General features: G+C 44.6%; 1 protein-coding gene across 1 annotated transcript in view; it reads left to right on the top strand.

The window, feature by feature from the left end:
* Window positions 1-9,303, top strand: part of JAML (junction adhesion molecule like) — a 33,004-nt gene extending 23,701 nt beyond the window's left edge. Inside the window, exons 7-10 of the mRNA XM_007196583.2 lie at window positions 3,282-3,420; window positions 5,478-5,538; window positions 7,017-7,103; window positions 8,796-9,303. Coding sequence (XP_007196645.1) covers window positions 3,282-3,420; window positions 5,478-5,538; window positions 7,017-7,103; window positions 8,796-8,888 — 380 coding nt within the window. The 3' untranslated portion in view covers window positions 8,889-9,303. The remainder of the gene's footprint in view (window positions 1-3,281; window positions 3,421-5,477; window positions 5,539-7,016; window positions 7,104-8,795) is intronic.
* Window positions 9,304-16,544: the final 7,241 nt, after the last annotated feature.

The following is a 16,544-nucleotide window of genomic DNA, read 5'->3' as shown; positions in this document are numbered from 1 at the left end:
AGTGATACCTCCTTAAATTTGGTGCCCTATGCACCTTACTTGCCTCACCCTAGTTCTTCCCTGCTGGTAGGTCAAGGAAAAAAAAAAAGCTAATATCGAGTGAACACCACCCCTCTGCCAGACCTCACTCATCATTAGTGTAATACACTAAGTTAAATGTACAGGAGCTCAGAGATGGATTGGAGTTGTTTTGACTTGGCTTCAAGGGAGATGCTCTATGCTCTGTAGTGGAAAGGAAGATGATCCCGAGCTGGTGAGAGACAGCAAAGAACAGAGAGAAAACAGGAAGGGGTCAGAACCAAAAATAGAGGGGTTTTCTGATCAAAGATTCTGTAGTCTGGCGAAACACTGTGTATTAAGGCCACTGGTGTGTAGGAGAGTAAAGACTCAATTGTGTTGACTGATAGAGGTTGATAAGTGAGGAGTTAAAGTTAAACCATAACCCAGTTAGCAGTCAGGATGTGGCCTGTGGACTTTGCCTTTTGCTAGGGCCCCAGGGGTTGGCTGTGGTTGGTTGGGGGCAGGGATAGAGGTGAGGGTGCAACACACCCAGTACCTCTGGCCAGAGACTTAAGTCTATGGAGGCACCTTCTTGCCAATAGCAAAGAATCCCAGCTGGAGAGGGAAGCAAGACAGATGGCTTTCTTCATTCTCAGAAGTCTTAGCTCCACTTCACAGAGAAAATAGAAGCCATTAGCGGGAGCTCATTCAAATTTGGAGCCCTCCCCACCCACAAACGGACCTACATCTGCTCCCATCCTCATCCCTGCCCTGCCATCCTGAGCTCCCTTCCACCCAGGGCTTATCTGAGCCCCTGTGCTCAGGTGGTGCTCTCTCTTCCTTCTCAACATCCTCACAACATGGCTCTTTAAGCTCGTACTTTCCAAGGGCTTCTACCACTCAGCACAAACATACACTCCACTCTTCCTCTTACCTGTGTCCTTGTCTCCTTTAGCTCTCATCCTATATCTTTATTTTTCTTGAAACAGCTTTATTGAGATACAACTCACACACGTTACAATTTACCCATTTAAAGTGTACACCTTGATGGTTTTAATATATTCCGAGTTGTGCAACCTTCCCCACAATACATTATGTATTTCTTTCTTTACACAGCCAGAGAGCTTGCTAAAGGGCTGGACATGGTGTCTCCTATCTCATCTCCCATTAATTGATAGCACACTGCATTCAGGCTTCTGCTTCTACCTCTACTCTAGCGTAGATCACCGATGGTACTCTAATAGCACATCCTCGACCTTCTCTACCTCAGTAGTATTGAACACCATGTTGTATATACATTCAATATATTCTATGTTAGATACAGCTTTATCTGTCTGCCTATCTATCATCTATCTATCTATCATCTATCTATCTATCATCTATCTATCTATCTATCTATCTATCTATCTATCTATCTATCTATCTATCTCTATGTATTATATGAGCTCCACCCAAATATTCCACAAATACTCAAATACAACATATCCAAACCTACCCCTCTTACCTCTCCCCAGCCCATCTCTTCAACCTCAGTTAATGCCACCACCATCTACACAGTTATCCAACTGGATGCCTGGGAGTTGTACTTGATTCTTCCCTTTCCCATGACCCCCAATCTAACAAGTCAACAGGTCCTGTCATTTCTACTACTGACTTTAAAAAAAAATATCTTTATTGGAGTATAATTGCTTTACAATGTTGTGCTAGTTTCTGCTGTACAACAACTTGAATCAGCTATGTGTATACATATATCCCCATATCTCCTCCCTCTTGCGTCTCCCTCCCACCCTCCCTATCCCACCCCTCTAGGTGGTCACAAAGCACCGAGCTGATCTCCCTGTGCTATGCAGCAGCTTCCCACTAGCCATCCATTTTACATTTGGTAGTGCTTACATGTCAATGCTACTCTCTCACTTCCTCCCAGCTTCCCCTTCCTCTTCTGTGTCTTCAAATCTGTTCCCTACATCTGGGTCTTTATTTCTGCCCTGCTGCTAGGTTCATCATACCGTTTTTTTAGATTCCATATATGTGCATTAGCAACCCATATTTGCTTTTCTCCTTCTGACTTACTTCACTCTGTATGACAGACTCTAGGTCCATCCACCTCATTACAGATAATTCAGTTTTGTTCCTTTTTATGGCTGTCTACTACTGACTGGATCTGCCTTCTTTCCCATCTGTCACCACCACCTTATTCTGGCTGTCTCATCTCTGTCTTGGACTGTAGGCCTCTAAAAAGTCTCTGCTTTCATTCTCAGTCACTACCCCTCATTCTTCATGCAGCTCTGAGTGCCGTCTTTCTCAGTCACAAATCACAACTGCTTATAATCTCTCAATGTCTTCTCCATTGCCTACGGAAAAAAAGCCAAACTCCTCATTGAGATAATCAAGGTCCTTCATGACTTAGATCCTATTATTTATCCAGCCTCATTCCCCACCACACCCGACAAACACAACCTTTGAACCAGACCCATGGAACTCTTGCTAGTTTCTAAAAACACCATCCTGTCACCTAAAAGCACCTAAGAGCTCCAGACCTTTGGTATAAGGTCCCTACCATCCTTCCCCATATTGTTTGCCAAAAATACCTTGATGTTTCCTTTAAGACTCAGCTTAAACTTTAAAACGTTTGCTGACAAATTCTCAGGTTCTGCTCCCCATAGAATTGGGTACCCTTTTCTCTATGCTGCTCTGTACTCTATATGGACTGCTCTCAAAGCATCCATAAGCAGTCTGTGGTTTTCTGTTTACATCGTCTCTCTCCTTGAAGGCAGGGACCATGCACTATTTGTCTTTGTATCTTCTGTGCCTAGTGATGTCTGGCACCCAGGAGGTGTTTGATGTGTGTGTTCAGAGTGAACTGAGGAGATGAGTGAAGGGTGCCGTAAGGGTGGAAGTGCTTTACTTTGTATCATGACTACGGGGTTGAGTGTTGTAGCCTAGAGCAGGCTCTAACACGTCTGTTATTTCTGTCATTTGGTAAACCACATTTTAAGATAGAATTATTAATGTGAAAGGAAACTCTACTGTAGGTGAGGTGATATTCTCTTTTCCCACCGACCTTAATCTACATTTTAAGGGTAAGCAAGGGGAGGGTCAGCGGACTTTGGTCCTCAATCTAATGGGGACAGCTGGAGTCCTAGTGTTTCAACATGGAGTGGAGTCTGACCTTCTCCTCCCACTTCTGACGTGGCTGTTGCTACTTGGTCTAGAACTGGTGAGGATCCCAGCTCTTTTCTGGAATACTGAGGCCCTGTCATTACTTTTCTCCTTTTCCCAAGCATTGGTGACCCCAGTAACCCTCAGACCTGAGATCCTGGGCGGTAATCAGCTGGTGATCATTGTGGGGATCATCTGTGCCACTATCCTACTGCTTCCTGTTCTAATATTGATTGTGAAGAGGACCTATGGGAATAAGAGGTACAGGGCTGCTCCCATCTCTTGGGCTGGGGGGCTGGAGATGCCTCTAGCCTGAAATAGAAGAGAGTGATAAGGCTCTAAGCGTGCCATTTTCACAGAAGGGGGTGTTTTAAACCAGAATCATCTGTGGTTACCACATTAGACGTCATCGTATAGTGACCCCACCCCCTTTGCTCACTGTTATCCTGAAAGGCCTTGCACATTCCCACACCATCCTCATTTTACAAAGATTACAAAGACTTACAGATGTTGGTCCAAGTAGAGCACAATTAAGAGTATAAATCTTATGCCAGAGCCATAATGGTGTTATTCAATGCCTGAGAGAAACGATTTTTGAATTATCCACAGTATGTATACACTTCGTAGAGAAGCTCAGATTTTGAAGGTTGTCAGTGGCTTTATCTAAAGGACCACATTTTAATTATGAGAAGCTACTTTTGAATGAATGGCCTCAGGTCCTAAATTATTTATTGTTGAAATGCGTTTTTAAAGGCTTGAAATTCTCCCAGTACCTCAGAAATACACCGATGCTCTGGCACGGGCACTAGTGTTTCACTGGCTGTTCGCAGGTTCATCTCCTTCCGTTTATCCAACTATTGATGAACTATGTTGCTAGGGCAAATTGACTCTCTTTTTGAAATAGTGTCAATGGGCAAGAACCCCCATTAAGACTGAGTAGTGCTGACTCTTGGGACTCCTTTCCGCATGGGACGTGTATTGTACAGAAACTGCTGCTGCCTGCTAGGTTTGCACTTGACTCCCCAGGGGCTCTCTGACTTGGTTTTGAACTTGAAGGTCTTTGCTTTGGGCATGTGGACAGCACTGAACAGAGAGTTAGACAATCTGGCTCCCCTGTCAGCTCACTTCCCCGCTCTGGGCCTCAGTTTCCCTCAAAATGAAGAGCAGCACCCCCATGTCTGTCTACTAGTTTATTCTAACGAAATAGTCAGACGGATGTGCTGAGACTTGTGCATAAACATGGTTGCTGTAGCAAAGATTACAATTAAAAACTGAAATCATTCTCAGTGCCTGTCAGAAAGGTAATGATTCAATGAATCGGTATTCCATTCAATGAAATACCACATGGCTCTGTATGTAATCATGCAGAAAGATGTCCGAGGAGTAGTATTATACAATATATAGTATGATCTCATTTTAATAAAAAAGCACATTATGTAATTCTCTCTTCAGCAGCATATATACTAAATATATTTTGTGTGAGTATACTTACGCTTGCATTGAGAGAGGTTTGGAAGGATAATTCTAAAATATTAATAGTGCTATTTGGGATAAAAGAAAAGGTGGGTCCTAGGAGGGTAGGGGGTTTACTGGAATTCAACTTCAGACTGTCTACATTTCTGTATTATTTGAGTTATTTTACAATCAGAGCATACAACTTTATAATCAGAAAATGCGATTAAAATATTTCTACTCTGAGACAAAAAAATATACATTCCTTTCTAGCTTTAACCCTGGTTGTTATTTTTCTTTTTTAGCTCCACCTTAGGCCAAAATAGGAAAAAAAGGAAGCCTATTTAGTGACAAATGCAGAAGGCAGATGGTCAAGCCATCAAAGGCCAAGGGCAGGGGAGGGGCCAGAGCTCCCAGCCCTGGGTGTCTGAGGGGATAATTCTGCTTGGCCTCCTCCCTGGAAGAAAGAAGCCGGGAGCCTTTGAAGTGGTGTCTCGCTGAGCTTCTACTGCTCCCTGCTGGTTCAGCTCCATCTCCCTAGTCCTTGGGAATGATAAAATCGAATCCCATGGCCCCTGTCTATTAATTCACTTCAAATTGTTATGGACAGAAAATTGTTAGGGTGACAATAGAGAGGTTGAAGCTGTCGTTCAGGCTAAACTATCTCCAGATGCCTTTCTGCTCTCCGTGAAAGAGATGCATCTCTCAGAGTTCAAGCGGAGCTGGGTAGCGTGGGCTGTAGGTGTCTGGGAGTAGTTCCTAACCTGGGGTCTCTCTCTTCATAAAACTCTGTGTGGTCTCATGTTGTCACCCTTGAATATACGGTGCTGGCTGGGTAATTCCACATGCTTTTCATGCCTTTGCAGTTCAGTAACTTCCACGACCTTGGTCAAAAGCCTGGAGAACACAAAGAAGGCAAATCCAGAGGTAAGAGAAGAACTCTGCCATTTTGCTGCTGTGCTCAGTGAGGGCAAGGTGGAGACTGCTCCAGGATCCAGGTGGTGTCGTTATCATTCCCCTGTGAACTGTGTCTCAGTCCTCGTTATGTCTCGGCGCATCCAGTGCCTGGCGCAGAGCAACGGCTCAGGAAATCTCCATCACTGCAATGAGTCCCTGGGAGAGTGAGTGGCGTGGGGCGGACAGGGCCAGTCCAGCAGCCCCGTACATCCTTGGAGGGCCCTGGGAAAGTCCCAGTTCAAGCCCAGCTCTGCCACCTCCCTGAGCCTCAGTTTTCTCATCAGTAAAATGAGTTTAAGGACAAACATATTTGCCCCGTTGTAAGGTTCAAATAACATGATGTTAGGCAAGTGCTTTGTAATCTATGAGGCACTGTATCAATATAAAGGATGATTATGATCCATTCCAGAGTTAAGTGAAGGAGTTAGTTGTTCAGATTAAATATTCGGGGACCTTTAGAAAGAGAGGATCAAGAACTTTTTCTACCATATTAGTTTGTGATAAATAATTGCTACTAGGGACTGAGAAATGGATTAGTTTCCTTGAACTCTTTTTTTCCCCTTTTGTTCTTTCTTTTCTTCCCTCCTCCTTCCCTTCTTCCCCCTCCCTCCCTCCTTTCTTTCCCCCTTCCTTCCTTCTTCCCTCCCTCCCTCCCTCTCTCTCTCTCTCTCTCTCCTTCTTTCCTTTGAAAAACTCCTCTTATAATATTTGCCTTTCCATCTTTTGGGCTGTTTGTGACCCAAGAGTAGGATTTTCTCACAACATAGTGCAGGGGACTCCAGAAGTCCAAGACTTTGTCAATGGATGATATCACTTCTCCAAATAGTGACAGGAATGGGAATCACAAAGTACCTCTGACCTCACAGATGTGAAGTTCAGTGAGGGCTGTTCCTGGCATATAAACCCTCTGGAAGAGACGATGACAATTAGCTGCTGATGAATGCCGTCCTGCCATGACTCCAATTAGGAGGAAATAATCACAAAGTACAAATAATTTGGCAAGATAAGAATTTTCTGCTGCTACCTCAATGCCCATCCAAACAAAGATGTTTGATTTTTTTTTTTTTTTTGGCCACGCCATGCAGCACGTGGGATCTTAGTTCCCTGACCAGGGAGCGAACCCATGCCCCCTGCATTAGGAGCTTGGAGTCTTAACCACTGGACTGCCAGTGAAGTCCCAGATGTTTGACTTTTGAACCAAAGAATTTGGTTCTTAAGATAGTGTTCTTTGCTGATGAGCTAATTTTCTTAATTTCCAGGAAGCCTGAGGACTAGATTATCGTGACCTATGATAATTCTCTAGCTCTTAGTAACCCTCTGACCTACTGATTTTGGTGGTTGATGCCCTGGAGAACCCCTGTCCCCTTGAAGAGTGGTAGATAGCCTTTTCTCTGGCATGTAAGACTTGTTGAGTTTTAGGGATATTTACATGATTTTCTCCCCTCTAGAAACACATCTACTCCTCTATAACCATGCAAGAGGTGACTGATGAGGAAGAACCAAGTGGGAAGTCAGAGGCCACCTACATGACCATGGTGAGAAATATTCTGGGTCCAGCCAAGCCAGGTATCTGGAGGCAGGAAAAGGAGCTGGGAAGGATATGGCAAACTCATGGGGAATGCACATTGCTAGGTCCCCTGGGGAGGCCACTCTGCTGAGGGCAGAGGTTTTTCTAGGTAGTAGGAAAGGGTGAGAAGCTGAAGCTCTGCTGGATAGAAAAGTAATATCAAACTTGTCCTTATACCCAATTTCGAGTATTATGAGTATCTCTAGGGCTGGAGAGGATTGATCTTAGAGATAAAAGGAAGTGCCTTCATGAAGGTAGGCAAGATCTCTGCCTCATCAGTACAATACTGGTTTAACACAGCATAGTAAAGAGGGGGCTGTAAGATCCTTGCACAAGCATCGTGTCACAAGGGATTGTTTTCCTTCCTTTCAAAATGTCCCTTCCAACTCTCAGATTTTTAAATTCTGTGACTTATTATACCTTGACATAATCTAATTGCCAGCAAGGCTGCATGCTGAATTTCATGTAATAATACAGAGTCTGATTCCTACTTTCTCTTTGCTCAACTCTCCAGGGAAGTCCAGCACCTAGAAAAGACACTGGCTGTGTAGTGAGTAGGGGTAAGGACAAAAGGACTGAGCTGGCGAGGGATATGATGCTATTTGTAGACGAATGATAGGCACCCCAGCCATGGAGGGAGCAGTGTTCTGCTGGGTTCAGGAAGGCTGGCCTCCTCTGTTTATAGGATGATGGCTTGTGTTTGTTCCTGTCACACCAGCGCTAAGGACACATGACTTCCAGATGATTACAGCAGAGAAAGGTTCTGCCAGGGGAGTGTGAGATCAGAGCCCTGGCCTGGCTCCACCAAGGGAAACATAAGTTCCCCTCTGAAGTTGAATATAGTCATTCCCCTCCCCCCCCATCCTTCTCCTCTTATTGCCATGTGATGCTACAGTGACTGCCAGAACCTCACCTTAGAGACCTGCTGATACAGCTGCACAGCGGCTGCTGCTGAGTGTGTCAGCCGCCTGGGTGGTACTGTTTGCAGATAGTCTGTGGGGCAGAGATGATGGAGGAGGGAAAGCCAGCTTCAAAGCCAGCTTCCCCATGTTCACTGCCAGGTGCCTGTGATTTAAACTTTGCAGAAAACTGCACCCTTGTCCCCTTGAAACGGTTTCAATAAAGCGAGTGTGATGCGAGGCCAAGGCCGCAAACTCAAAGCCCTTCAGGGGTTGTCAAGTTATTTTAAAGCACTATGTACCAAATTAAACAAGCCCGTGGGTGAATTCTGGCCTGCGTACCACTTGTTTGAGACCTCAGGTAGGGAGGTGTTATCTGAAAGAGAGCAGGGTAAAAAAGAACCTTTGCTTCTTGATTAAATTTACTTAAATGAAGGGGGCACCACGCCGTGTCCCCTTTCTGAGGCTGTATAGCACAATGGTTAAGATCACAAGCTTTGGAGTTGGACACACCAGGGTCCAAATCTTTACCCTGACTTAGAAGCTAGCTCAATCTTAGGCAGGTAACTTAGCTTCTCTGAACCTCAGTTTCCTAATCCTTAATGGGAATAATAAAACCTATCTCTCAGGTGGTGAGGATCAAATGAGACAGTGCATGTGAAATTCAGAATGGGCCAGACAGATGGAAAGAGCTCAATAAATGGTAACTATTATGATTGAAATGCTTCTGACAAATGTGCTTTGTTTCTCTCTCCCCACAGCACCCAGTTTGGCCTTCTCTGAGGTCAGCACCAACTAGCCCATCTGACAAAAAGTCAGATGGGGGAATGCCAAGAACAGAGCAAGCCTTTTGAAAAGAAGGGGGAGTTCCCTTTGCCCTTGGCCGTGGTAGAGACTCTCTTTTCCTTGTGTCCTGAGTCCATATACCAGTTATGTCAGACCCCCTGCCCTCCCAGTCCTCCTCCGGCCTCATTGCTTAGGCAAAGGGCTGAAGATGGAGGGCTTGAAGCTTGGCAGAGAGATGGGACAGCTCTGGAGGAACAGGCCCTGATTAGGGGGAGCATGGACTTGGTCCCTCTGGAGTGGGACACTGGCCCTGGGGACCCTGACTGAGCTGCCACAGTGGCCTCAAGCATCCCATCAGGTCAGACCCTCTGCTTGGACGGTGCTCTTTGTGGATGGTTACAGGGAAGAATCACAGAGATAAAAACCAACCCAAATGATTTCTTTGGCCAATTATCCCTAAATAAATGCAGTTTGTGGAAATCATCCTGTGTTTCTACCCTGGCTGAGGGGCAAGTGGAGTCTTGGTGAGGAATCTATGGTGTGGAACTCCTGAAACAATTGAAGTGACTGGAGGAAAGCCCTGCTGTGATTTACACACTGGGGACTGGTTTGAGGCCTGGGAAAGTTTTGAGGAGGTGAATGGGGTTGGAAGCGGGGTATGAATACAGCTCTTTGATTTAACGCAGTGCTTCTTGATTCTGGCTGGGTATCAGAGTGGCTGGTGGTTCTTTGCTGGGCTCCACCAGAGAGGCGTTCTGGTTTGGAATTCATGGGTGGAGCTGGGGCACTTGCCTTTTTCAAAAGTGACACTCATGCGTCGCCAAAGAGGACAGCCACTGATTTAACTCTTGGTCTGAAATGTGAGGCTCCCTTACCTTTGGGTTACTATTGTAAGATTTAATAAGGTTAGTTTTTAAAATCCTTTGGTTCTGAACTCTTATTTCTAGTCTGGGCCCAGCTCGGATCTCCTCGTCTTTATTCCCACAGGGCCTTCCTCCTTCTCTGCATCCCACTTTTCCCTCTTAGCCATTCAGGGCCTGGATAAAGAGCAGGTCTCTTGTGGGTCTCTGATTTCTGATCCAATCTTAAGTGAGCTACATTTTTTAAAATTGGAGTATAGTTGCTTTACAATGTTGTGTTAGTTTCTGCTGTACAGCAAAGTGAATAAGCCACATGTATACGTATATCCCCTCTTCCCTGGATTTCCTTCCCATTTAGGTCACCACAGAGCATTGAGTAGAGCTCCCTGTGCTATACATTCTGTTCTCATTAGTTATCTATTTTACACATAGTAGTGTATATATGTCAATCCCACTCTCCCAATCCATCCCACCCTCGTTTCCCGCCTTGGTATCCATACGTTTATTCTCTACATCTGTATCTCTATTTCTGCTTTGCAAATAATTTCATCTATACCATTTTTCTAGACTCCACATATATGCATTAATACACAATATTTGTTTTTCTCTTTCTGACTTACTTCACCCTGTATGACAGTCTCTAGGTCCATACATGTCTCTACAAGTGACCCAGTTTCATTCCATTTTATGTCTGAGTAGTATTCCATTGTATATATGTACCACATCTTCTTTATCCATTCCTCTGTTGATGGACATTTAGGTTGTTTCCATGTCCTGGCTATTGTAAATAGTGCTGCAATTAACATTGGGGTGCACGTATCTTTTTGAATTATGGTTTTCTCCGGATATATGCCCAGGAGTGGGATTGCTGGGTCATATGGTAGTTCTATTTTTAGTTTTTTAAGGAACCTCCACACTGTTCTCCATAGTGGCTGTATCGATTTATATTCCCACCAACAGTGTAAGAGGGTTCCCTTTTCTCCACACCCTCTCCAGCATTTATTGTTTGCCGATTCTTTGATGATGGCCATTCTGACCGGTGTGAGGTGATACCTCATTGTAGTTTTGATTTGCATTTCTCTAATAATTAGTGATGTTGAGCAGCTTTTCACGTGTTTGTTGCCCATTTGTATGTCTTCTTTGGAGAAATGTCTATTTAGGTCTTCTGCCCATTTTTTGATTGGGTTGTTTGTTTTTTTGATATTGAGCTGCATGAGCTGTTATATTTTGGAAGTTAATCCCTTGTCTGTTGATTCATTTGAAAATATTTTCTCCCTTTCTGAGGGTTGTCTTTTCGTCTTGTTTATGGTTTCCTTTGCTGTGCAAAAGCTTTTAAGTTTCATTAGGTCCCATTTGTTTAGTTTTGTTTTTATTTTCATTACCCTAGGAGGTGGGTCAAAAAAGATCTTGCTGCGACTTATGTCAAAGGGTGTTCTGCCTGTGTTTTCCTCTAAGGGATTTATAGTGTCAGGCCTTAGCTTTAGGTCTTTAATCCATTTTGAGGTTGTTTGTTTATTTATTTATTTATTTTTTATAATGGGTTTTCTAAATTTAGGTTTTTTTTTTAAACATCTTTATTGAAGTATAATTGCTTTACAATGGCGTGTTAGTTTCTGCTGTATAACAAAGTGAATCAGCTATGCATATACATATATTCCCATATCCCTTCCCTCTTGCGTCTCCCTCCCTCCCACCCTCCCTATCCCACCCCTCTAGGTGGTCACAAAGCACCGAGCTGATCTCCCTGTGCTATGTGGCTGCTTCCCACTAGTTATCAGTTTTACATTTGGTAGTGTATATATGTACATGCAACTCTCTCACTTTGTCCCAGCTTACCCTTCCCCCTCTCCATGTCCTCAAGTCCATTCTCTATTTCTGCGTCTTTATTCCTGTCCTGCCCCTAGGTTCTTCTTCACCATTTTTTTTTTTTAGACTCCATATATATGTGTTGGCATATGGTATTTGTTTTTCTCTTTCTGACTTACTTCACTCTGTATGACAGACTCTAGGTCCATCCACCTCACTACGAATAACTCAATTTCATTTCTTTTTATGGCTGAGTAATATTCCATTGCATATATGTGCCACATCTTCCATATCCATTCATCTGTCGATGGACACTTAGGTTGCTTCCATGTCCTGGCTATTGTAAATAGAGCTGCAATGAACATTGTGGTACATGACTCTTTTTGAATTATGGTTTTCTCAGGGTATATGCCCAATAGTGGGAATGCTGGGTCATATGGTAGTTCTATTTTTAGTTTTTTAAGGAACCTCCATACTGTTCTCCATAGTGGCTGTATCAATTTACATTCCCACCAACAGTGCCAGAGAGTTCCCTTTTCTCACACCCTCTCCAGCATTTATTGTTTGCAGATTTTTTGATGATGGCCATTCTGACTGGTGTGAGGTGATACCTCATTGTAGTTTTGATTTGCATTTCTCTAATGATTAGTGATGTTGAGCATTCTTTCATGTGTTTGTTGGCCATCCGTATATCTTCTTTGGAGAAATGTCTATTTAGGTCTTCTGCCCATTTTTGGAATGGGTTGTTTGTTTTTTTGCTATTGAGCTGTGTGAGCTGCTTGTAAATTTTGGAGATTAATCCTTTGTCAGTTGCTTCATTTGCAAATATTTTCTCCCATTCTGAGGGTTGTCTTTTCGTCTTGTTTATGGTTTCCTTTGCTGTGCAAAAGCTTTGAAGTTTCATTAGGTCCCATTTGTTTAGTTTTGTTTTTATTTCCATTTCTCTAGGAGGTGGGTCAAAAAGGATCTTGCTGTGATTTATGTCATAGAGTGTTCTGCCTATGTTTTCCTCTAAGAGTTTGATAGTGCCTGGCCTTACATTTAGGTCTCTAATCCATTTTGAGTTGATTTTTGTGTATGGTGTTAGGCAGTGTTCTAATTTCATTCTTTTCCATGCAGCTGTAAGTAGAGCTACATTTTTTTTTTAAATATTTTATTTATTTATTTATTTATGGCTGTATTGGGTCTTCGTTTCTGTGCGAGGGCTTTCTCCAGTTGCGGCAAGTGGGGGCCATTCTTCATCGCGGTGCGCGGGCCTCTCACTATCGCGGCCTCTCTTGTTGCGGAGCACAGGCTCCAGACGCGCAGGCTCAGTAATTGTGCCTCACGGGCCCAGTCGCTCCGCGGCATGTGAGATCTTCCCAGACCAGGGCGCGAACCCGTGTCCCCTGCATTGGCAGGCAGATTCTCAACCACTGCGCCACCAGGGAAGCCCGGAGCTACATTTTTGAAGGGATTCCTGAACTCTGCAAATATCAAGAACCCTCTATACCACACTCATCCTTCACTTCCTCTTTTACCAACGGCTCTCAGGTCTCCACCTGGAGGCCTGAAGCCTCTTGTTGTTCAGCCATGGCTAAGAGTCATTAAATGTTTCCTTCTCACCTGTCAGCTCTCAATAAGGAGTATGTCAATAATTTACAGTATGTGGATTGAAGGCAATATCCTGTCCAAGACATACCAGAGAGGGGACACGTGTTGACATGATAAGGAGAGGGGGGAGAAGGAGTCTTTCATATACTAAGAGTTCATGGGGAGGAAGTGGTTTCATTTCTGGGCTATAAGGTAACATGCTCTCCTGGGCTAAGGGGCCCTTTTCCATTTCCTCAATTATTGTTTTCATAGGATGACAACCTTCAGGATACCTAGTGAGATGGATGGGTGGTGATTGTACATCTGTTGTTCTGGGTGGAAGGGGATACTTGGGATAAGAGCTGGAGGGTGGGCTGGGCAGCTTATCCATACGTTCCTTCCTGCAGAGGGTGCTTTCCCCCGGGAAGTGTGGGCATGCCCCTCCAGAGTTTGACTTGCCCACATCAAATCTGAATTTGATTCATCCAAGGTTCGACTTCCATTCTAAGGAGGAGGAAGAGGAAGCCCACCTCTCTCCCACAAGCTTACCTCTCCGCAAATCTTCCTCTTATACACAGGCATGGAGTCAAAGTTGAGAGTGCAAGTCCACAGCTGTCAAATATAATTTTGCCCCAAACCAAAATAGCCCTGCAGGGGACCATGGAAAAGACCTGCTTGCTCCCTCATGCCCTTCGCCTAGGGGTGGCCGTCTACTAAATCCAGGGCCATGAAGGCATATGGCGTAGGACATGGCTTCAAGGTCAAATAGGCCTGGTTTAAATCTTGGCTCTGCCTCTTGCTCTCTCTTCAATATTGCAAAGTTTATGTCAATTCTTTGAGGCTATTTCCCAGATATAAAATATATTGTGGGGACTAAATGAGGTCAGTTAGGGGCTAGAGCCTGGTCTGGGCCCTCCAGCCTCTTCCAGTGTGTTTCCCCCAGTGGATTTGTCTTCTAATGATTCTGTCCCCATCTCCCATTAATTTTTATTTCTATGGGCAGGAAGCCCTTGCAACCCTAAATACCTAAGTTCCTCTTCCCATTCAAAGAAAGAGTTAGGAAGCTGAGCTCAGTGAAGGGCTTTGCATAGCTCCAAGGGGTGACATTCTGAAGGGTATGAAACCTGCTGGAGATGGAGCAAACTGGATCTCCTGGTAGATCCAAGCAGTTTTGTTACTCAAATTTGTAGTATTTTAAGTCTCTAGGACACCAGATGCTCCCATATTCAAAGGCTTCTAGAAGCAAGCAGGCTTTTGCCAACAGAAAGCAGCATAAGGGTAGAGGGGGTGGGGCCACCCAAGAATAATGGATAATCTGGCACTGTCACAGTTTGGCTATTGGAATTGAAAACAGTTCAGCCTGTTTGTCCACTGCGGACCTGCAGAAGATGTGTCTCCTATCAAAGGCTGCAGCCTTCCACCAGCCCTTTGGTCTTTTGTTTCTCTTTGCCACCCCACTCTTTCTCCTTTTGGCTAGTCCATATGCTTGCATGTCTATACTGGCAATTTTCTTTTATAAAACACTAGCTCTGTGTGTGTGCGTGTGTGTGTGGAAGGGGTCACACTGCCACTGATTTGGCTCAGTTGCTTAGACCCAAAGAACCTTAGGTTGCAAGTTTTATCCCAACACAGACCAGTTATCTTCTCACTAAGAATAAACAAAGTTTCTCAAGACTCCTGACCTTCTGTCCTGGCCAGCTGGTTTGCAAATGTGGTTTGGTCTTCCTCAAGGGAGATCAGGCGATCCATTACCACTTCTATAAAGCCCAACTTTCGAAACACCCCTTCTTTATCAAAAAATAAGGGAACTTGGAGTTTTCACAGAAAGCTAAACCCCTTCTTAGTTCATAGATGGCGAGAGCAATAGTGATTTACTTGTCCCAGAACTTTCAAAGCCCTTGTCTGAACCCCACATCATATGTTCATGGCCTTCTGAGATTGGGTACCATCTTGTCTACCCATCCACATCTCTCATTTTTTTTTTTTCCATGACAGGAACCCTCTGCTCCATATACCTTTGTCTTTTGTGCTTCTGAGCCTTTGCTCTTGGTGTTCCCCTGCCTGGAATTCCCTTTTCCTTCTTGCCTGCCCAAATCAATATTCCTTCAAGGCCCTGCTCGAGTCTCGCCTGGGTGATCTCCTATTTCTCACATCTTCCTAGATGTCTCTACACTTATCAGATTTTATCTTCTGATGTTCTCTGATTGTTTCATGGGTGTGAGGCTTTATTTTCTGCGAGAGATCTTAAACTCTTAGAGATCCTGTTTAGGTCTTTTCTGTGAGCTTTGCAGCATCTGACCCCATGTGGAACATTCCCTTATTGAATGGAATTCCTAGGGTGTGGAGTGGCTCGATCTGGCTCCCAGTCCTGGTTCTACCACACTTTGGCTGTGGAAGGTCAGGCTGATGGAGTTTCTGCTCTTTCCCCAGATGTAAAATAGACATTCATTCATTCATTCATTTTCATCTGCTCAGGGACCAGTAGTGGCCCAGCACAAACTAAACAGAATAAGACACAACCCCTGTCTTTAAGAAGCTACAGTCTTGGGCTTCCCTGGTGGCGCAGTGGTTGAGAATCCGCCTGCCAATGCAGCGGACACGGGCTCGAGCCCTGGTCTGGGAAGATCCCACGTGCCGCGGAGCAACTGGGCCTGTGAGCCACAACTACTGAGCCTGCGTGTCTGGAGCCTGTGCTCCGCAATAAGAGAGGCGGCGACAGTGAGAGGCCCGCGCATCGTGATGAAGAGTGGCCCCCGCTCGCCGCAACTAGAGAAAGCCCTCGCACAGAAACTAAGACCCAACACAGCCAAAAATAAATAAATAAATAAATTTATTAAAAAAAAAAAAAGAAAGAAAAAGAAGCTACAGTCTAGTTGGGGAGATAAGATGTATAAACAAAAAATGACAATACTCCCTGACTCAGGCAACCCAGATGTACTGTAGATGGGAGTTGATACATTTGTCTCCCTAGTTAGAAGGTAAGCTCTCAAAGGGTGAGCTGTATATCACTCGTTTCTGGGTCTCTGGTTTCTAGCCTAGTGTCTGGCACATAGGGGACATTAAATAGATATTTGAGTTTGTTGACTGAGGGAATTGGTAAATGAGTGAATGGACCCAGGGTCACAGCAGCAGAGAGAGGAGAGGTATGTAGGTACGACAAAGAAGGGGTTACTTTGTAGCAGGTTTTTGAAGAAGGACGAGGAGCTGGCTGAGCAGACAAGGGAGGAAGGGCGTTCCTAGAAGAGGAAACTGCAAAGGCAGAGACACCATGATGCGAAGCCCTATGCGGGGTAAGAGAAACCTCGCCTGGTGTGGAATGGCTTGGGAAGGGCCCGGGCAGAGAAGAGAGGTGAGTGAGATTGTTATCCCTGAGCAGGCTGCCGGTTGCTCTGCCCATTTAACCCTAAGTTTGTTCCTGCTTGCCAGTGCCTTCTCCGCAACCCCTCAAACCTGGCCTCTGCATTGCCCCTTGCTCCTGGGTTGCAA

This window comes from Balaenoptera acutorostrata, chromosome 9 (genome assembly GCF_949987535.1).
Source record: "Balaenoptera acutorostrata chromosome 9, mBalAcu1.1, whole genome shotgun sequence".
NCBI classification, from domain to species: Eukaryota; Metazoa; Chordata; class Mammalia; order Artiodactyla; family Balaenopteridae; genus Balaenoptera; species Balaenoptera acutorostrata.
Note: the sequence above shows the minus strand (reverse complement) of the source record. Positions and strands in the feature narration are given on the sequence as shown.